At 43.6% G+C, this 22,375-nt stretch overlaps 1 protein-coding gene across 1 annotated transcript in view; it reads left to right on the top strand.

Moving 5' to 3' along the window:
• Positions 1 to 1,866: 1,866 nt before the first annotated feature.
• Positions 1,867 to 22,375, top strand: part of TMIE (transmembrane inner ear) — a 34,451-nt gene continuing 13,942 nt past the window's right edge. The window contains exons 1-2 of the mRNA XM_021300724.2: positions 1,867 to 2,261; positions 14,664 to 14,781. Of these exons, the coding sequence (XP_021156399.1) occupies positions 2,067 to 2,261; positions 14,664 to 14,781 (313 nt within the window). The 5' untranslated portion in view covers positions 1,867 to 2,066. The remainder of the gene's footprint in view (positions 2,262 to 14,663; positions 14,782 to 22,375) is intronic.

Raw genomic sequence — 22,375 nt, 5'->3', positions numbered from 1 at the left:
AGATTTGATGCCACGGCAAGCCTTGTTCATGAGCACACAGCAGCAGCTATGGGAAAGTCACAGTCTAACGTGCTCAGAGTGTTAAATAAAACACCAACAAACTACACACCTTGAGAACCTGCAAATAAAAGGATGGGATCAGTGTTGAACTCCAGCCCATGAGCAAGACACAATAAACTACACCCCGGAAATAGCAGCCCAGAGGCTTCGGGAGCTCGTACTGTGTTTGATCCAGGGCACAGCAAGTGCATTTCCACAAGCAGACAAGTGCTTAGACAATGTTTTCTAAAAGGAAACAGTCTCATAAGCAGCAGTTTTCCGTGGATTTATGGCCTGTGGTTGCATTTGCTGGTATCTGGCAAGACGCTGGCACAAAACAAAGCTCCCCATGGTTCGGTTGGTCATAGCATCTCTGCACAGTGTGGATCCAGCAAGAATTGTCCACACACTGTCCTTGTTCCTTCCATGGGTCTATAACTGATTCAATTTTTTACCCAATGGCATATTTTTTAAATCAAATGCACAGAAACCCAGTATCTCCGAGGTGATTGCCCCTTGGCCCGTTTCAGCTAAATTAAAACAACCAAGTCCACAGGATGGAGGGCAGGGTGAAGGGAGGAGGAGAGGGTCAAGCAAAATATCATGTCCAAAAGCCCCATTTCCTTAAGAAAGCAAGCTGAAAAACACTTAAACCAGCTCGATGAACAACTGCTTAGAATCTCAGAGCCCCACAGTGGATTTTCATTAGGGAAAGGAGGACCAAGCTGCACAACTTCTGAGGCAGCAGAAGCATAATTCCCTGCCTCGATGCTGCCACCGTCTGTTGTCTGCTGACAAGACCTTATAACAGCATCCTGCATTTACTTTCCCAATTCTTATACCAATTTTCCAAGCACAGAGTTTCCCATCATCTCATGCTTGGGAGCACAATAGCCAACAGTCACCCTGTAAACCTGCAGTGAGCATAAATGCAGCAAAGAACCAAACAGCTGCATTTCCTCTGAAGCCATACACATGTTGGCATCACTCCACCCTCCTCTCATCTTCACAATCTAATCAGTAATGCAAACCTTAAAGCTGGCTTGCCTATTTGAGCTTGTAAAATATTAATTTGCCACAGAGCTCTTTTTTTTTTTCTCCCTGAAATTGTGCTCAGTTCTCTAGAAGTGCTAGAACACAAGAAGCAGAAGTGATGAGATCCTCCTAGATCTCATTGCTTGTTTTCTTGATGAAAATCCCTGGCTTCTCCCAGTAAAGAATACTACCAGAAATTATGAGTATGGGAGAATATAGTAAACCTGATTGATCCAGTCCCTCTCCTCCCAGCCCTCTTTTTCACTCTGTAGATGGAGGTTTTGTTTGCTCCTTGGTGGAAGGACAGTCCAGTTGAGAGTCGCACGCTCCCTCAAAACCCTTAAGTTGTGTTTTCCCTGCCCATCTGATTCAGATAATTTTCTTGAGCTCCTCAAGCAGAGCTGAGCTGTAGATGGTGGCTCTACAGCTTCAGCTTCTACAGCCTGCTATGCACATGCTCTTCCCAGTTGCCTTCAGCTCTCTCCAGAGGTCAAGCCCAGGTAAAGTTGCAGACTGTAGCATCACATCCACAAGATCCTTCAGGGATGAAAAATGCTTTCAAAATCCCAAGATGTCAAATACTCATGTCTAGTAACTCTGGACTGTGCTAGCATATGATGCTGATGATGCATCGTCTTGGCGTACAGCCCTTTTTCATTAGAGGAAGAGAATTCTCTCAACAGACCAGGAGGAAAACAAGAACAAGAGAGCTGGAATCAGTCAGGCAGCTGTTAAGAAAAAAAAAAAATAAAGAAATCCAGGATCTTAATGAGTGAATCGCCTTCCTCTGGGGGAGCGACGAGAGCTCTGAGCGCTGCTTTACTCTCCGCGTCCCCCCGTCACTAAGCCTGGCTTGAGGAGCAGCAGAGCACTCTGTAAGTGACACCAGCCTAATTAATTAATGACTCCCCCAGCGTCAGCTCTGTGGCTGCTGGATTAGAAAGGAAGGCAGTAAAGAAGGGCCAGGACAGCACGCGACTGCTTCTTGGTAAATGCTGAAGGCTGCTGAGAGCTGGCTGGGTTATTCAGAACCTCCCCTGCTTTGGGCTACGACGACGCAGAAGTCGAAGATCAACTGGGGAGAGAAGATGGCGTGGGATCCACCCTTGCAGCATCCTCTCTCCTGGGTGAGGTCCTCCTCCCTCTTCTTGTCCTGCTCAAGAGCTGCCGTGGCACAGTTAATCGAGGTAAGGAGCAACTTGTTTTACAGATTGGGGGGGTAGGGGTGTCCTGAAATAACGTTGTTTTCTTTGCACGTTACGCAGGGGGGACAGGTAGTACGGGTGGCAGGGAATTTAAGGTGGCTCTAAGGAGTTAGAGGCTTTCTCTAGGAGATGCTTGTTGCTTTCTGCTGGCCCAGCACTAGAAGGAAGGTGCTTTTAAAATGCCAATAGTTGCTGAGGATAGTCAACACTTAAGGGCTGCTTTAAGCCCCCAAAAGGGCTTAACACAATATAAAGGGCCGAAGTCACAGCACAGCATTTTCTAGCCCACCACTGTGTGTCCAACAAGTGCCTCACATCAGAGGCTCAGGGAAAGAAGAGAAGGAGCAGACATGACCCAGGTGATGAAACAACTTAGGTTAATGGATGGACTTGGTGATCTTTAGGGTCTCTTGCAACCAAAATGATTCTATGATTCTATCTATGCTGACCCTGGATGTACCTGCCAAAGTTAAATGCTTGGGCTGCATTTTTCTTCTTCTATTTTTCCCCCTTCCCTCTAGTTCAGCAAAGACATTCACTTTTGAAGACATGCTCCTCACCCACAGTTCTGTTTCAGAGCTTTCCCCTGAGGATGACTACACGTTCCCACGGCTCCAGCTCCCTACAGCCAAGCTGGGATGAACCAGGAGGGAAAAGCAGCTTCACAACCCAGGTCTACACCCTGGTAGCAGTCAGAACTTCTTGCCAGCAGTTTCAGAAGTGACAGTCCTATCTGGAAGGACAGCCCCCTAGAATTATAGCTGCCAAAAATGTGGCAGCCCAGCCATTTTCAAACACTTCATCGCTTTTCCTAAGGTCTGAGCCACAAAAGAGGCAGCTGCTGCATTGGCCCAGGGTCAAAGCCCCAGAGCTGCAGTGCCAATGAGCAGCATGTTCTTGCAGCAGAGTTTAATCCGCTCTGATTGCCAGATTTAACTAAAGTGCTCAAAAGTGCAACTGTGCAGGCGTAGCTATGTTAAGGGCTCATGTGGGCTGGCATAAGAAAATATTGATTACAACTTTTTAAAACTTTTCACCCCTGATTACTCTGCCCCCCCTCTGGCGTTGCATCAAGCTGGGTCTGATCTCCATAGCCTGTGCTCTGCAAATTTTAGCAGTTCATCACCAACACATCAGAGACAATGACAACCCTGCTGAGTTAATATCCCCACTCTGTGGCCCATCTTCTGCCCTGACACTCTGGTTCTCTCATTTTAAAGTTACTTAATTCAGGATTTTCAAATGGAATAACAAACCCATCCTATACGACCACAATATAATATCCTCAGCAAGGCAAACAGGAACCTAAAGCTCCTTTACAAACTCACACACACTCTCTGCTGTAGACATTTTTTCACATTTTTCCAGTCTGTTCAGCCTCCAAGAGCTCTCAAGGTGACAAGTGAGGCAGAACTTACTCTTACAGAGCACATTTCGCAAATCACGCTTCGCTGAAGCCGGAGCAATGTGCAGACACAGCATCCACCCCAACCAGAAGATGTTCCCTCATTATGTTTCACAGACACAGATTTACAGGAATTGTCCTCATGACAAAGCAAAACAAAGATAAACGGCGAAACCACAAGAATTATTGTAGAACAGGTGTAATTTTATGGTCTGCTTTGACTTTCTTAAAAACCTGTCTGCTTGTTATAGCATTTCAGAAAGAGCAAATCTCATCTGGAAACACAAGTTGCACGGCAGGTTAACTACAAGGTGTGGTAGTTATGAGATTAGATGAACAGTCTGTTTCTGTATTTCTAAAAGCAGATGAGTTACAGGCTGCTCCGAAGCTCTGCAAGGACTTTTTACTTCAAACGATTACACTATGCAGTTAGCCTGAATAATTCAATTTATGCTAAGCCAGCCCACCGAAGCAAAAGGAGAGAAAGTCAAAGGGGCTGGGCATCAAAGCATTTCAATGAGCTCAGAAACAAAAACCAAAAACAAACAAGCAAACAAAAAAAAAAAAAAACACAAAACAAAGCAAAACAAACAAAAAAAACCCCACCAAAACAAAAACTGCACTCAGTAAGGAAAAGTAAAGAAACAAGAAGATGCTCTTGTTTAATGGTGTTCGAATGTTTTCAAATCTGCAGATTTATGTGCACTTTCCACTTGGGAGCGAAGAGGCAATAAAAGCTGCTGAATATCAAACCTAATTGCATTGACAAAAAGCTTTCCTCTTTCAGAGGCCTTTTCAATGTATTCTCAGCCCCTTAGGTTGAAAGCTAACTCTCCAAGGGTTTGCAAGCTACCGTGGCACTGAGTAAATTTGGAAATAGCTCCATAGGCTGGACACTGCCCCATTGGGTGCACCAGGAGCCCTCCTGGAAGGGCCATTGCGGAGGGACCTCCTGCACCCAGAGCTGCAGACTCTTCCTCAGGAGCCCCCTGTCCAAGTTCAGCTGTAGTTTTCACAGATTTGTGAAGCTACACACCCACGTAACTCTACCAGGGCACCCTTTAGTGCCTCCATATCCTGACTTTTAAAATGCATCCACATGCTCAGATGTTAGCAGGTGCCAGATGAACACCTAGAATACAGGGAAAATGCTCTTTTCCAGCATCACACCGATGTTCTAGCAGAAGACTGAAGAACAAGAGAACACAACTTTGTCTTTTTTTTTTCCTTTTGCACAAGACTGCTCAGACATATTCAGCTCCCATAAAGTAACATCCATTACATGAAATGCATATAGCAATGTTTTATTCCTTAGCTTTCCATCTTCCCCATAATTTCTCCAAGAAACCCAGCTAGGATAAAGTATGTATTTCAAGAAACAGGCATCTCATACAGGGAAGGAGAGACAATGCAATAGCAGAGTTCATATTACTACTGTTTTTGCCCATCAGACCTTGTTCATGCCCAAGGGACACACTGAAAGAGAATTAGGACAAGTGAGAGAGGGAAGAGCATCAACATTTCCAGTGTCTCTGGAAGAGAAATGTCCATTCTTAGAGGCTGGTATTAACTCCAACACTTCTCAGATTCAATCCTCTTCTGGGCCTGGGCTCAAAATTAGCACCATAATGTTTTGTTATTATTTTGTAATCACCTAAAGGAATAGTCTGCTCTGTAGCATAAGAGGAAAAACATCAGGGCTTCGTTTTGGGAAAGCACAGGGAAAACTCTATGCTTGTCTGAGTCACTTTATTGATACTAAATACTGAAAAACCATCTGGAATAGACCACAGTTTCCGAGTCACCCCCAATGATCTTCTCATTCTTATCCCAATTATTTTCTCAGCCCTCATTTGATTTACTTGTGTTTCCTCCTTTGTTATAAACATTTCTGTCTGTCTGCAGCCCCCTAAAGGAGAGAATCAGGGTAGATAGAAACAAACATAAAACATGGAAGTCTGAAAACTGGGCCATGGCATTGCCTACTGTTTTGTAGCAGGTGTCCACCTCCTTTGGGTGGACATTAGGCCCATCAGCCCCATGGGTGCTCTGCCCCCAGATGTAAAGTATTCCTCATGGAGAAAACAATCAGGATAACCTGCATCAGGTAAGGTTTTAAGAGACCTGGATGGGGTGTGAAGTTGGACGCTGAGGTGGGAAGACACATCACATGTTAAAGATGTAGCATGTGGTTTAGTTGATTATCCCCTTATCAAGGCAGATTCTGCATCTTTTAGACCTTTATTAAGCTTTGGCTTGGAGTTTAGAGCCTTCTAGTCAGGAGGAGAAACTCTGTCCTAGGAAGTCATGTAAAATAAACTCTTCAGAAACTTTCTCAGACCAGAAAAAGTTGCCTCTTCTCTCTACCAAGAAAGGAAGAAAAATACAGATACTTCTGATCTTCTGTCATTCTATCTCGAACTCCTTGGAAAAGCTGCAACACAAACTTGAGAGTAGGAAAAAAATAACAGCAAAACCAAACAATTTTAATCATTTCTACTAGTTATGAATAGCTGCAGTGGAATAAAGGCAAATACTGATGGAATTGGGGAAGAAGATCACTGCAAGCTAAAGGCCATTTTAAAAAATGTGAGGTGTTAATTAAAGGTTTTCAGATATTTTCTGAGTCCTCCCACTCTGAAATGGCCATATAAACAAATGATACATTTGATACACAGGGTGTTAAGTGGTGTTCCATTTGTACTACACGTAGCTATATATTGTTGGGCTCTAGGCACAGTAACCCTCATTTGTAGCCTCCAAGTGAGTGTGATGGATGTGAGGCTGTAAGCAATAATCTAAAAATACTCATGTGAGATTGTTGTTTAAATGAAGGCAGGAAAAATTACCAAGGAGTTATAGTGGACTCCTGAGGTTGATTTCCCATGTGGATGCATAGATTTAACTCAATAGCTGACAATAAAAAGAACAAACAAGAGAATAACAGTTCAGGAGAACATACCTCTCAAATCATCATGCATTGCTTGTGTAAGTGTTAGCTTTAAGAATGGCATCTTTAAGGAAGATACCAGTATTTTTGGTCAGCTGGATTCAAAATATTTTAGAAAATTATAAAAGCCATTTTTCTATAAAAAAATTCCTTGACATGGTCTGACTGAGGAGACAGACTCAAGAGAGGTGGGCACAGAGCATATGAAGTCACTGGACCACCCCAGAACCAAAGCTACATAAACTTTAAGAAAAACCAAACAAACAAACCTCAAAAACCTCTGAGAATTTTTAGAATTTTACTTATATACATAGGGATTGTATCTATAACTAAATATATGGTCTCTGCTAACAACTATCCTAAATTCTACAGCTATGCTAAAGAGGCTGTTGTGCAACTGCTGCTGTTCTCAGATGAAAAGAGGCATCAGGGTTCAATCTGAAACTGTTGTTCACAGGTCTATGAACTGGTCCAGATATGGAAAAATCTGCTTCCCATTGGGAACTAGGGATGCTGGAGGTCTGAGACCTCAAGAGAGTCCTTTGGTCAGCCCAGAAGCAGCACTGGTGCAAGTAAACCTCATGACCAGGGCAACACCTACACTGTAATTCAACATTAATTACTAGATTTATCAGCTATCACACTTACATACAATCATTATGACCAGTCTTTTTTCTTTCTAAATACACAATCGCATTATATTGGCCCTCGACCTGTGAAGTCACAAATCAATTATCGTTACTGCATTTTTGATGTTGCATCTGGACTCTGCCGGGGTTTCCCCAGCACTGCAGAGGATTTTGGTGGCCTCCCTAGACAAGTTTTGCCTGAATGGAGATCCATGGTTAGATTGTCCATCTCCTCCTTGTTACTTGGAAGGCAGGGGAAGGAGAGAGTGCAGACGTGCATTTATTTAAAGCTTAGGCCACCAGAACCATCTCTAGCCTTTAGATATCTGTAATCAAATGCAATTAGGAATAAACCCTATTAGTTTTTCAAAGCCCAGCCGTGCTGCAGGCAAAGCAGCAACATCAGTCAAGCCTAATTAGAAAGGGCATGTAAAAAAAATAAAAAGCACAACTTGAAAAGCAGTGCCTTTTACAATTTTGTGTTCTTTGCTGCTTAATGAAGCAAATAAAACTCCTGCCTTGCCTCCAGCAGCTGTCTCCTTTTCCACTTAGGACGATACTGCTGCTTCCCCCACCATCACTGGTGACAGTTTCTACCTGCCTGAAATGAATCAGAAACAAAGCTTTTTTGCCTTTTTTTTTTTTAATATATAGTTAGAAGAACCTGTGTCAAGCTGTTCTGACCTAAAAATGCATCTTGCCTGCAAATGATTTAGTGTTTTGGGGTTTAGCAGATGTTTTACCGCCCTGACTGTCCAATGTCAGTTCAGATCCAGCTCATTACAGGGTAGTTTTTCCTCCTCCCAGCCTTTGCTGAGCACTTGGAAAAGCTTAAATTTGGTGCCTGTGCATAATGTAGAGCTTCTTTTTTCATTGCTGAGACACACTGGGATGAGGGAGACATGTCTGGGCTCCACCACACTTGGGGACAAGCCATCCAGCTGGGCTTAGTTCAGTCTTCAATGGAAGCAAATGTTGTGCCTCCCCAGCTAGGACAACTGCCATGGTGGGTGATAAAGCAAAAGAGAGGCCAGAGCATCATGAACATGGTCCAGCCTTAACTCCTACTTTAGGTCCTCCCAAACCAGCCCTATAGCGTGGAGTGATTGGAAAACTAAAGCATGGGGCAATAATGGGCCACCAGCCCCTGTTCCAGCTCCTGCCAAGGAGCTACTTGATCCCTAGAACATCCCAAAATCACTTTGTCTCTCTTCTTTGCCGTTTTTCCTAGAAATTAAGCAAGGAACTGCATGTCAAGGGTGGAATTTACCTGCTCTGAATGGGGCATCTAGAAATTGGACACCTAAATCTGAGCTAGTCACTGTAGGCTCCACTAATAATCACTGAAGAGAAAAAATAATTTATTCATCAGATCTGGATAAGTTTCCTCAATGGGATGAATAGCCCTATGCAAGTGCCACTTTCTTTCAGGCATAAATAGCCCTGGAATAACTATTTTAGGTTTAACTCAGGTGCATTTTTAAGCACCTAAGAAAGGGTAGATGCATTTTCTTTACAGTGAGAGATTTAGCCTGAAGGTTAAGACACAAAAATACGTTTCCACAGTGTTGGCATCAACAAGTGATCTGGGTGTCTCAGCTTCCATGGGAGATGTAGTTGATGCTTAGTAGAGGCTAAGGGGCTGTTCCACTGTTCTGCAAGAGACACTGCAATCAACAGTCGAGCTTTGGTCTGAACACTCATCACTGGTATTAGCTAGGGGTTGGTTTCATGTCCCTAAACATAGCAGTCTAATTTTAGTTCAGGCACTGGTGCTGTACCCCCACTGCTTTCCAGCTCCTGCTCCAGAGAGTGCAGGTCTTCCATAACTACTACCACATGGAGTATTTACCAAGACCTACATCACTGTGTCCTTTACATTGAAGTTTAGTACCCTAAACTAAGCTATAAGTTTCTCTTGTATGTAATATGATTATACTCTCTTTCATCCCAGAGCCTCTCTGTATTTTTTTTCTGCTCAATTCTTTTTCTTCCTGGGGCCCCAACATCTTTATATTCATATAGGCTGCCCAGACAACTTTGTGTTCGCAGTGTTGTAGTGAGGTTCACCTCGTTTCACATCGTTTTATTTGATATTCTCTCAGCTGCTTGCCTCCAGAAGTCTTTCCCCATTGAATTATGATGCAACTGTTGCTAATGCTGCTTCTTGCCTGCATTTACTCTGTTCCTAACATCTTCCTTCATCTAAAGAGTTCTCTGAAGCCCAATATCTTTTGCAGAAGACTTCTTCATTCACTCCGGTCTTCTGTAGTCTTTTGTTTAGCACAACTTCTTTGCATAGATAAAGCAATGCTGTTGGTCTTCATAGCAAATATAACCTTTTCATCCATCTGTCCAACTTCTGCTTCTGGACCATGCTGGTGGGGAAGGACACAAGTTCACCCTTGATGGAACTAGAATCGTCTCTGCTGTGTTTCACCTCCTTACATGTTTTCCTTTTGTCCCTGATCCAATCATTCTATTATCTTGACATTTATTGCCACGCGCAAATCACTAACTCCAAAACTTGACGTTCATTCCCAATCACAAATCAACAGCTCCAAATCTTGACATTTGTTGCTAAGCACAAATCAGAAGTTCCAGTTTATTTAAGCTACTAAGAATTACTTTCATTAAGATGTTTATTACTCCCAGTGTACGTGTCATCTCAAAGCTAAGAGGACCAGATATGGGCCAGTGGCACATGTTTCATCCCACTTAAGAGTTTGGACACCTTGTCTAATCAGCATGTGTGACAATGCAAACTCAGATATCTGCTACCAGGTCCCAGTTCATACACATGGGCAGTTGCCATAGATCAGCTTATATGTGATAATTTCCTAATCATATGGTAGCTTGACCATTACACTACAGTAATTTCACTGCATACTTTGGCCCTAGCATTTAACACTCACTTTAAGAATATGAAGCTATTGTGATTAAACCAAAGTATCTGCATGAGTGGTCAAGACTGCAGCAGTCTAGCTTCATGCCTTTTCCCTTTGTACTTTTATCTTAAATATGAAATATATTCTGCTACTTTAGGTACTGGTTCACATCAAGAGCATTTGTGAAACCAAGGGAGGCGTCAGGGATCATCAACCCCATTGTTTCTTCCCACCAACTTAAGTTCAGCCTTTTTTAAGATTATGCTGTTCCTCATTCATAGTTTCCTCCAGAATTGTCCATAAACTGGTAGCAAGTGCTCCAGTCACTGGTGTTCCTGCAGCTGATGGTAGGGACATGTTTCTACAGTGATCCAGTCCTAGGCTGTTGTGTGAGGCACACAATTACTGTAGCACCTGATATGTCAGCACATCCCTCTCCTTTCTGTCTATTTATGTCTTCCCCATCTTTTTCCAACCAAAATGATTCTAGATGAACCTAAAATAGTGCCCTTAGCCCGCCCTAGCGCTGCTGTCACACACAGCTTCTTCAATTTACTTTCTTTGTTGCTGGATGCTTTGTAAAGAGTAGGAAAAGGAAGATCATTGAGCCACATATCACAGATTCCTATCTCTTTGATTGTCCCAGATGCTTCTACAAGACTGCAGAGCTCTGGCCAGACCCTTTCACCCTTAGTTCACCTGCAGAAGCTCTGATTTTTGAGCACTGGATGCCCCATGGCCACAGTCCCTGCACTAAGGGAGAAGGGAGGATGTCACGAATTGCAATGACATGTGTCTGGGTGGTGCTGAGTAGCTGCGACAGCTTGGAGGAGAGCAGGCTCACACAGCAACCCTCTTCACCACAGATGGATTCTCAATAGGATGCCCCTGGGAGACAAAGCACTCCAGCCACAGCGGGAAGCATCCTTCATTAGGAAGAGACTAAAATATGGTTTGTATTGCACAAATAGGCAAGTAATTGGAGAGCAGCTCCAGCTCCAATTCACTCTGTGGTATCCATTACAGTTGTGCTCTAACAGCACTTACATGGGCTGAGAAGGGAAGGGCACTGCAGGGAAGCAGATGTGCCTGGTTACGAGATGTTATTTTTTTTAGAAATTAAGTGTTTTCAGCTTCTATCAAAAGGCTGTTGTCAATTCAGATCAGGTCCTGCAGTCAAATACAAGGCAATGAAGGTGTTTTGCTAACAACCCTTCTGAAAGGTCACTAGCAGGTTTTAACTCTGTGATTTGCTGCATCACAATACATCATTGGACTTGGTGATCTTCAAGATCTTTTCCAACCAAAATGATTCTATATGGTGAAGTTCATTAGCAGTGGGGGGTTGTCAAGCTCTGATTTTCTAAGCCATAAACCAAGAGAATAAATGTTGCTGCTTGGTATGTGTGACCCTACCATATCATCACTGTGCTGGGACCACAGGAGCTTGTCTAGACCACCTTGTTTGTCCTCTTAACACACCTGTGAAACATGTTCAGCCCCATTTCAGAGTTGGGGAACTGAGGCATACAAGAGGTAAGGACCAGATCTGCAATGGGACTTTGGTACCTTGTTTGTCCAACATTTAGCTACTATGGAGACCACTAGGTCCTTGTCCTGTTCCCACCTAAATGCCCACTCCAGATAAGTTTATTCTACCAAAGACAGGTATCTGTAAGGCTCTTTGACCCAGAGCCTCTCATAGGTGTTGAAGATCTACTCAATAGTCAGTGGAGCTGAGGTTGCAGTTCACCGTATCTGAAGTGCTAACCAAATCACCACTAAACTGCATAAGGAAAAATCACATCACCATCTTCAGAAGACAAGGTTTCATGATTATTATTCCATGGGGATTTTTTTCACCTGTTTTCTCATTCCCTCCTTACACTTCACTTCTAGAGTCTTTTCAGGAGCTGGAAATCAGACTGTTGTTCTTGTTTCATCAGACACACTGGCCTCTTCAGCCAAATTTCCTCTCTTTTTGAAGACATGCACTAAAGAGGACATCGTCATATCTTATCTGACTTTTGATACAGTAGAAGCTACAGGATTTAATTCAAAGACCTCCTTTTTACTCAGAATAGCTTAACTGATTAAGACATGCTTTCCTGAATAACAATCAGGCTTAAATTGTCTTGTAGACATCGTGTTAAGAGCAGGTTTATTTAGTCAAACTTGCCAGTAGTGACCCAAAATATAGAAGGAAGATTGTTTATGAATGAAGAAAAAAAAGCAGAACTGTCAGTTCTTCTTGTGTTTCATTTTGTTACTAATTAATTTCTAGACTTGTTTGATGTAGAACGCCACTAAAAATCTTTCTCAAAACAAATATAAATTGAAAGAAAAAGTCCACTTACAGCTGGGAAAAGTCCACATAACTGTAAAAATCAAGATGTTATTAAGGAATAGAGGAATTTGGTGTCATGTCCTCTACGTAAATTATTTTCCAGACCATGATGTACATATGTTTATATACATGAAAGTACAAAAGGAACCTGAAAACTACAACATGAAAAGAAATTAAACAGCACCACCTTGCCAGCAGGCAGTCTCATGGTTTATGCATGTGAAGTAAAAAATGAGAGAAGCTGAGATTTTCCTCCTGGATTCACAGCACAGCTGGGTTGTCTCTACACATTTAACATGTTCTCAATTAATGCAAGGGCTCTGCGGAAATACAAATTACTTAGATTCTTCATTGCAAACAGCTGTTTGGTCATTAATGTTATTTATATCTATAAAAGCAATAGGACCCCTGGTCTAAACTTTAATCTTGGCTCCTTGACACTGCATTGTTTAATCTCCCTGTGGTATTTCTCCTTTCTGCTATGAATCTCTCCTACTGCTGGAGCTGTGAGAATCAGAGCTCTGGCTACAGAACTGGAGCCTCTAGTCCAGAATGACCTGTTTTGAACCATTTTTGCTCTCATTTCATGAAATCTGACATCTGTGCTTTCTGACATAAGCTTTAGAGGGTTAAAGCAACATGACTGAATCCCCAGTACTTAAACGCAACCCAAATACCCATCTCACATTCAGCTTTGCTGTTGTGACAGCTAGAGAATACACTGCATGAGAATTACGACCTGCACACTGCATTACCCTTCATGGGTCCATCAACTCCTCATTCCCCAGTGACAATGGGGTTTAAATCTCATGTCCTTTCTCAACTTATAGGCAAGCTCCAATATCTGTCCCTGTATCAAATCCACATGGCATTTCCCTTAAAATATCTCAAGGCAGAAGTAGGAAAAGAACAATGTTTCTCTGCTACTAGTGGGGAAACCGAGGCACTGGGTGCTCATACAATAAGAGGTGGACAGTGCAAGGTGTAGATCACAAAATGGACTGAGTTGGAAAAGACCTCAGAGATCATCAAGTCCAAGCCTTGTTCCAACTCCAGTCCATTGACTAGATCATGGCACTAAGTGCCAAGTCCAATCTCAGTTTAAAAACCTCCAGAGCCAGTGAGTCCACCACTTCCCTAGGCAGCCATTCCAATGCCTGACCAGTCTCTCTGCAAAGAATTGCTTTCTAATCTCCAGTCTCAATTTCCCCTGGCAGAGTTGAAGCCCACGGCCCCTTGTCCTATTGCTGACTGCCTGGGAGAAGAGACCAATCCCCACCTGGCTACAACTGCGCTTCAGGTAGTTCTAGAGAGTGCTGAGCTCCCCTCTAAGCCTCCTCTTCCCCAGACTAAACAAGCCCAGCTCCCTCAGCCTCTCCCCATAGGGCTTGTGTTCAAGTCCCTTCACCAGTCTTGTTGCTCTTCTCCGGACCCGCTCCAGCACTTCAATCTCTTTCCTGAGCTGAGGGGCCCAGAACTGAACACAATACTCCAGGTGTGGCCACACACCCAAATTTATATCGTACATACAGGTAATAAGGCAACTGCTGTGACATTTCTATGAAGTCTAGTGCCATTTGAGATTGTCCTGCAGCGTCTGACATGAGTACAGGAGCTGGCACATAGGACACCGTGCCCTGCTGGATGAGCAAGTGGACAATACTCCACAGCACGTCAGAAAAGGCTAGATGTCTTTATTTAGGCTTGAATCTTACTCCCACTCACATTTTTAAAATTAAGGATCCATGAAACAACATCATAGAGCTACAGTTACTCAAGTTTTGGAGTCCTCCTCCCCTCCAGAGGAGCAATTCCTGTCTGAAAGGTGGGTTATGACATCAGAGGGCAGACATCTGGAGTTTGGACACGAGCCCACACAGAGGTACATGTCTGGAGGAGCTACAGAGAAGGACAGCTAGAAACAATCATAGAATCATGGAATAGTTTGGGTTGGAAGGGACCTTCAAAATGGTAAAAACTTTAGATACAAACTCTTTATTGAAGTCTCTGTTCCTCAAAGGTTTCCAAATTGTTGGGGAGCCAGTAAACTGGGTTCTACCATCTCCTGCGCTATTGGCGTCTTTCTGACTGTTTTAGGGACCTTTGCAAATCTTAAACCACATTTCTCTCTTCTTTTTTCTTTTCTTCTCCTTCCTTTTTTGCAGGCCACCACAGAACCCCCGAAAAAGAAACCGGACCCTGTCACTTCAGAGACGGTGGTGATCTGGGGGCTGCGCCTCTGGCAGGTGATTGGTATCTTTGCCATCTTTGTCCTGGCAGTCAGTAAGTTCGTAATTCCCTGCCTTGCACCAATCACAGCACCACCCCAAGTAGGACCTATTCCTGGAGGACTGCATACCAAAAGGCCTTGGAGGTTGCAGGCTGAAGGTCTTTGGTCTCTGGCCTCACAGGGCAACACACTGAGGGGTTTCTGCAGCAGGTAGAGGCAGATGGGGTCTTTGAAGGGACCAGAGGTGGGCCACCATAACTTCATCTTGTAACATACTGATCACAGAATGTCCTGAGTTGGAAGGAACCCACAAGGATCAAGCCCAACTCCTGTCCCTGCATATGACAACCTTAAAATTCACACCATGTGTCTGATGACGTTGTCTCATGTCTTCTTGAACACTGTCAGGCTTGGGGCCATGACATCTCCCTGGGGAGCCTGTTCCAGTGTCCAGCACCCTCTGGGTGAAGAACCTTTTCCCAATGTCCAACCTGAACCTCCCCTGGCACATCTTCCTGCCATTCCCTCAGGTCCTATGATTGTTTGCCAGAGAGAAGAGCTGTGTCTGCCCCTCATCCTCCCCTCGTGAGAAAGCTGTAGACCATGATGAGAGATCAACAGGTCCTAGCTGGTGGCATTCCAGAGCAGAGGAGAGACTATAGGGCTGTACCATAGCTGGGAATGCTTTCAGCTACAGTTACCACATTCAGGCCCAAACGTGTGTTATAGCTGTGGTCCGTACGTGACCTCTTGTAGTGCTGTCCCACATGCTGATAAACCTGAAGAGGTCTTCAGTCACAGCCCAATCTGCCATTAAGGTCCCTAACTCTCATTGTGGGTGCCAAAACTCTCACCTCCTTTAGTAGAGCTTTCAGGACTCAAAAGAACGCCTCATTTTTTTTTGACCCAGGCACTAGGAAGCCACTGTCTCAGAGCTGGTGACTGCAGTGGGATGGGACCAGATACTCTCCCAACTAACTTGGAGGATCTGTCTGGGTATGGCCAGTTCCCCATTTGAATGTCTTCATCCAGCTTCATCCCCTTGCATCTCGCTCTCTGGGAACAGTATGTAAGGAGCTTCACTGTGCATTGCAAACTGCCATCAAGATCTTCCTTATGAGAATATTATTTAGGACATGGTCATAAACCTATCAAAATTTAAAGGAAGGATCTTCTGCTCATTCCTTGAGCCAAGTATAACTTCATTAAAAAATAGATCAGTTTGAGATGAGTCAAACTTGATAAATCTATTTCTTTCCCATCTTCTTGTTACTCTCTAGACTTTTGCAAAATGTTTAACTAATTCATGTGTTGCAGCAAATGAAGTGACACCAACTTATCTGCAATTCCCTTGAGCCTCCTCTTTTGTTAGGGACAGAGCCTGTCCCCATTCCCTGAAGATAAATACCATCAACTCAGAGAGCACCTGAAATCCTTACCCACACCAGGAAGGATGTCATCCAGCCACATGGACTTAGATTCATCTAAATCTCCTAGGCATTTTCTATCACCCTCTTCTCATTCTGGCTTATGGCCCTAATAGCTTGTTAAAATTCATTTCACGGGTGAAGCAATGAAGCATTTTAAAGTGACTAAAGAGATGCCTTGAGTGCCTTAGGTTTCTGCATCACTTCTGCTGTTACTCCTCATAAGTGATGAACACGCTCAAAAACAGGGTCCACATGCAAGCTCCTGGTGAGGAAAAGCCACAGGTGATGCCAACCTAGACCTATAAAGCAGAAGCTGTTTAGGAGAACACGGGTTTCCTGGGCCAGCTCTATAAAATACAGTATTGCAGAAAAGAGTTTTCTAGTGCTGCCTGTTATTTTTTAATTTGCTGGCAAACCCACGTCTAGATATCACCCTGATTTAATCAAAGAGCACAGCAGCCTGTGTGGGGTTGATTCCTCCCATATCAGCAGAGACAAGTCACTTGTTGGTGCCACAGCTGTGGGTCACCCATATCAGTCTTTCCTTAATCCTCTTCCTGTTGTGTTCCCTTGTTTAAAACAGCCATTCACATTTGCAAACCAAGCACAAGCATTTTCTTCTGTTTTCTTGTCCCATCATTGCCTTTTTCTGGTCAAACACCACACCCTACACCCAAAGTCTGAGGGATAACTACTCCTACCACTTGCCTGCCCTCAATGAAGCTTATGCTAATTCATCACATTCCACAACACCCTTTGCAAACAATCACAAGAAACTCCACAGAGCTAAGTAAATATGGCCAAGTTTTTAACCCCAGTGACTCCTGTGAAATAGGCATCAAAATTAACAGCAGGATCTTTAGAATGCAAGTAGACTGGTGAAAAGGTTTAATTATTTTTCTTGGTTCGAGTGGCATCAAATTGTAAGAAAATTTTCACCCAGTAGATCTGATTGTTTTGCTGTTTGCTAGAAATTGTCTCTGGCATTACCGGGTTATTTAGGGTTAGAAGAATGGAAAGTTTGCTGTGTTGGCAAAACAACATATCAGATGGTGCACTGCTTAAAGGAAAGAAACCACAGGGTTTTTTTGTTACCTAAAAATATCAGTAGAAAGAAGTAAAATCTGTTTACTTGTCTAGCAACAGCCTAGAAAGGAAATATATTACAGAAAACAACACACAACAAAGTTACTGCCTAAGTATTGAAATTGCTGAAAGCAGTGAGTGATGAGAAATTAAATACTTTTAAAGATCTGTGTTTGGACAAGCAAACAAATAGGTTATGTGCAGATCGATAAAGTAACATCTGCTTTAAGCTCCAATTTCCCACAAACACACACAGGTAGTTCAATAAAATCAGACCGTTATGTCAGCCTGCTACAGATATATATTACTGGAGGAGTAGGAAAGTATTTGCTAGGAGATCACAAGGTTCTGGCTTGCTGAATCTCAGAGTAATAAATACATTCAGTGCATCACAACATATGGTAGAGTCAGTTTATAGCCCTATTGCTCTGTTAGTCTTTTTGTTTGAAGAATCTTTCTCTTAATGAGCAGAGGGGTTGTGAGAGCAACCATAACAACTCAGTCAGCTTTATGAAAACAGTAATTATTTGGTGAAGACAGCAACTATTAACCAAGTCTGTGACCCGAGTCAAAACAAGGCAGGTTCAAACTTAATGGCATTAGGATAACAGAATCATACAGTCAGTTCTCACCAATTTCTCGTATCTTGCTCCAGCAACATCTTCCTCCTCCTCCTCCACTTCGCAATCCCCAAAGCATTGATGGTTCCCCAGCTTTACCAGCAAAGCTTTAACTCCCAGGAGCAGACACAGGGTTTTCTGTGAGTGACCTCTTGGAGGCTGCCTTGGTATCAGTCCAGAAAATCAGGCAACGTTGTACTTTTCTAATGGGATAAGAGCAGGAGAAGAGCTTTAGTGTGGCTTCCTTTTCCTGGTTCCAGAAGCACCTTCCCAATCAGAACAAGAGGGTCGCACAACCTTCTAACAGCACCAACCCTCAGCACAAGAAGACAGAAGAACATCCTTCCCAGAGCTTCTCAGGGCCTGCACATGATTTCATTAGCTTACCATCTCACCTTGTTATCAGGGCTTTAAGGGTGTGTCTACTTTGTCATGTCAATTCAGGTGAGGAGAGGAACTGAGATGCTTTTAAATTTAGTGCCCCCAGCTACTTCACTGTGGAGCACTTGAGATTTTCCTTTTCCTTTCAGCCAAAATGGAAAAAAAAGATAATTGCTCCAGAAATGTAGTCCCAGAAATGCATGATAATTGCTAAGGGCAGCCACAGGACCAAACCAGAGCATCCTATCTAAAATACAGCTGGTATGGATGGCAGATCCTCCTGCCTCCTCCACCCCACAAACCTGCTCCTTTTGAGTGACATAGCTTGCAAATATAAATATAATTTGTGAGGTTTCCAACTCGCAATTTTAGCAACTTCCACAAGATGGCATCATCACATAATAAAAGGCAGAAAAAAGGTCAAATCCAAACCACTTAAATTCCCTTACTTAATGAAAAAAAAAAATAAAACCCCTACATAAAGGCATCTTATTTGTCAACACATGGTGTCTAAGAACATCTCTCTGCCAGACCCATCCACTTCTTTTTCCTTTGTTTCTGCTCTGTGATATGGCACAAGAGAAATGAAACTTTGGGGGTAAATCAGCTCACAGTAGAGAATATAACTTAGTAGCACATGCAGAGCACCGCATAACTGCATCATTACACAATTCTTATTCATCCACTGAAATATCAGGAATATCAAATCTTTTTGCTACAATGGGAGAAGGCACATGAGAACTCATTTTTAAAGCAAATACAACCGCTGCAGGGAAAAATCTGCAAAGAAAGGGAGGAAAAATCAAGGTTCTCCAGTACAATGCAGGGTAGCTCAACTCACTGTTGCTCCTTTGCCCCCAAGATTTTAACTCACTTGGTTAAAAGAAACCTTCCTTGCTAGGTATTTGAATCAGGTAGAGCAAGGCAGGCCATTAGGTTGGCAAGTGTTCTGACAGTGGCCCCAGAAATCCTTATCAGGGCTGCCTCAGCAGCTGTGATAATTCAGCTGCTCTGGGTTGCTCCTCCAGTGCTGGTTGATGAGAAAGGAGACCCCTTGCAGGCAGGAGCAAAGACGACAGTTCCATCTGTCTCTCTCTCCCTTGGAGAGACTTCGATGAGACAACAACAAAGAACTGATATGAGATGAAGTGTCAGGAGGATTTTATTCTTTCAGGAGCACTGCTATCTGTTGTTTTGTTGGTTTTTTTTTGTCCTGTCACCTTGATAGGATGGGATTGAGTCATAACCTTGGAATCTTGCACAGCCTGTTTCATCCACAAAGCCTGAGGACTTTGCAAACTGTGGAGCAGAGGATGGTCCTGATCCATCCCTGGGAAAGCCAGAAGCTGGCCCAAGGCTTGCCCAGTGTGCTCTCCATTGAGTCACCATTTCCTTTGGCATCAAAACCATCAACAACATTTTTTAAGAATCTCAGTGGGCTGTTTTCCTCTCTATTACTTTAGTTTCGAGGTCTGTTGGTTTCCTTGTTTACCCAGGTCTGTTGACAGCAGCCCACCGGGGAGGATGCAGACAGCACCTCTTGGAGTAATGCCCTGCTGATTTCTGCAGGGACGATCCAACAACCAGGCCTGGATTCAGGGAAAAATGCCTGGACATCCCTGCTGGCAAATCCCTCTGGAGCAAAAGGCATGAGCAGAGGGGAGAGGGCATGAAGAGAGTGAGGGTATTAGGGACAGTGCTGTGAAGAGGAAAAAATGTCTCTCAGCTCCTACCCAGAGTCCTGACAGAATCATAGGATGGTTGGGGTTGGAAATGACCTCTGGAGATCATGCAGTCCAACCCACCTGCTAAAGCAGGTTCACCAGAGCAGATCACACAGTGTCACACCCAGGTGGGTTTTGAATGTCTCCAGAGAAGGAGACTCCACAGCCTCTCTGGGCAGCCTGGTCCTGGCTCTGGCACCTCAAAGGAAAGAAGTTGCTCCTCATATTCAGATGGAACCTCCTATGCTTCAGTCTGTGCCCATTGCCTCTCCTCGTTCTGTATCCTACCAGATTGATGTAGAAAGTCAACCAGATGTATTTGAGGGACCATAGGTAGGGAGAGACCCTGTTTCTTATCATTCTGCTTTGAATCTCTACTCGAATAGAGAAAGTGAAGGAGAAGGTAGGATGGAACAGTAGCAGGAGGTTCCCATATGGGGTGGGGTTGCAACAATGCTGTTACTGGATCCCACTGCAGTGTTCCAGGCGGGTGCTCATGCCTTGAATTCAACTCAAACTGAAGACCAAGCTGGCTTTGAATGGTACCCAGTTATAATTCCAGGAGACTGCTGAGCTGCCTAAGCTGGTGGTGGACTTTAGACCTCGTGCCTATGAGTGGCAGACCTTTAATTTATTGGTATTATTCAGTGCTGGTGTTTTAGTAAAACCAGAACAGCTCTGGGGCCATGGAAACAAGTTCACTCACTGCATGTCCCCACACGTAGTCCACACCAGGCCTAGTACTACTGGAAATAGGGCTTACCTGCATGAGAAGTGACAAAGCAGTGTGCTAAAGCAGAGACTGATTTCAAAAGCAGGAGATTCAGTTCCAACCTCTTTTTCCCTGTTTTTGTGTCCTCCTGCAAGACCTACCAGAGGTGCTTTCCCATTCTCACCCATGCCAGTCAAAGAGTAACATGTATCCCCAGACATGAGCATCTCCTGATATACAACCACGGACACGAAAGCTTGAAGAAGATGGTCTATTGTCAGGAGGGATGCTTGGGAGTCATGAATACAAAGCTTTTGCTTATCTGCCTGTGTAAACTGTGAGTCTTTCGCCTGAACAAGTTTCAAGAGAAGTATAAAATAGTGTGAGAATACGAGTTGGGCTCACACTGAACAAACGTGTCCCCAGGAATCAAATATTATTTAGCAATAGCAACAAAGCTGTTAAACATCTCAAATTGAATTAACTGGATGCAGCTTAATTTGAATTGTTAGAGGTTTTATTTACCAAATTGCTGTGGGTGTTATAATATAAATGGCAGGCAAAAGATTTACCCTATTAAATAGCCATTACTTTTTGGATGGCAAAACTACCCAGATGTTTTCCTTAATGTGCAGAATTTCCAGTGTGGCACAGATAATTTAGGCTGGCTCAGGGGTGCTTCACATGGTGTTTTCTGACAGAGTCTTTGGCATCTATTGTATTTTTAAACACTGCATCACCAGCAGCCCAGCAAATGAGAAACACTCATCAGGATGCACAGAATATTACATATTACATAGAGGTGGATGAAAGGGAGGGGGTACTGTCCTCTACCATAGAAAACATCGCTTTGGACAAAGTATGGTTCTTATATGGTGAAAATAGGCTTAGCCCCTCTTTTGCCCTCAGCCCAAGTTCTCACATGGGACATTTCCTTCTGTTTTAGAGATGTTTTGCACTTGTGTGCTCACAAAATAACCCAAGCTCCCAAACTTATTGGCACCAGCATGTGTAGCTCAAGCTGAGCACAGAACGGGGTGCTTAGGAGGGAAGTTCAGTGTTGTTCTTTTACAAAAGAAGGTTCATTTTTAAAGTACTCCTATTAATAAGTAGCAGATGTTCTTTATTGTTGTTTATTTTCATATCAAACTATGCTGTTCTTGTTTTGTACTATGTCATCTTAAACTTTCATTCTTGTACATGTTCACAGACACACACCTCCCCAAGGCAGCTACAAAATTAGTTGTTGTGATCCTTATCAGCTAAAAGCACTGAGATGCCATTTTCTGAGGCTGGCTTCTCTGAAATGTGGCAGCCGTTGGGTGGCATTGAGAGGGCTGTGTCTGGAGGCTGCAAAAGGAAGGACCGGGGTGTTGGACAATGTTGGGGCTCCAGAACATCACCTCTGTGTGGGTTTTCCCACCAGCTGGAAACTTAACCTACTTCTCCATTCTTCCTCCCACTGAGTGATCATTAATGCTCAAGGCAATGGCGAGATGGAGATTTGTGCACAGGTGGACTCTGTCACCAGAGATGGCGACTGTGAGGAGCGGCTGCATTGTAGGGCACAGTGTACAAGACACTGGTGTGCTTGAGGTCTGCTTGGGACAAGTATCATAGAATACTTTGAGTTGGAAGAGACCTTCAAAGCTCATCCAGTGCCACCCCTGCCATGAGCAGGGACATCTTCACCA

Source organism: Columba livia, chromosome 2 (assembly GCF_036013475.1).
Source record: "Columba livia isolate bColLiv1 breed racing homer chromosome 2, bColLiv1.pat.W.v2, whole genome shotgun sequence".
Lineage (NCBI taxonomy): Eukaryota > Metazoa > Chordata > Aves > Columbiformes > Columbidae > Columba > Columba livia.
The sequence above is the reverse complement of the archived record's forward strand: the minus strand, read 5'-3'. Positions and strand labels throughout refer to the sequence as shown.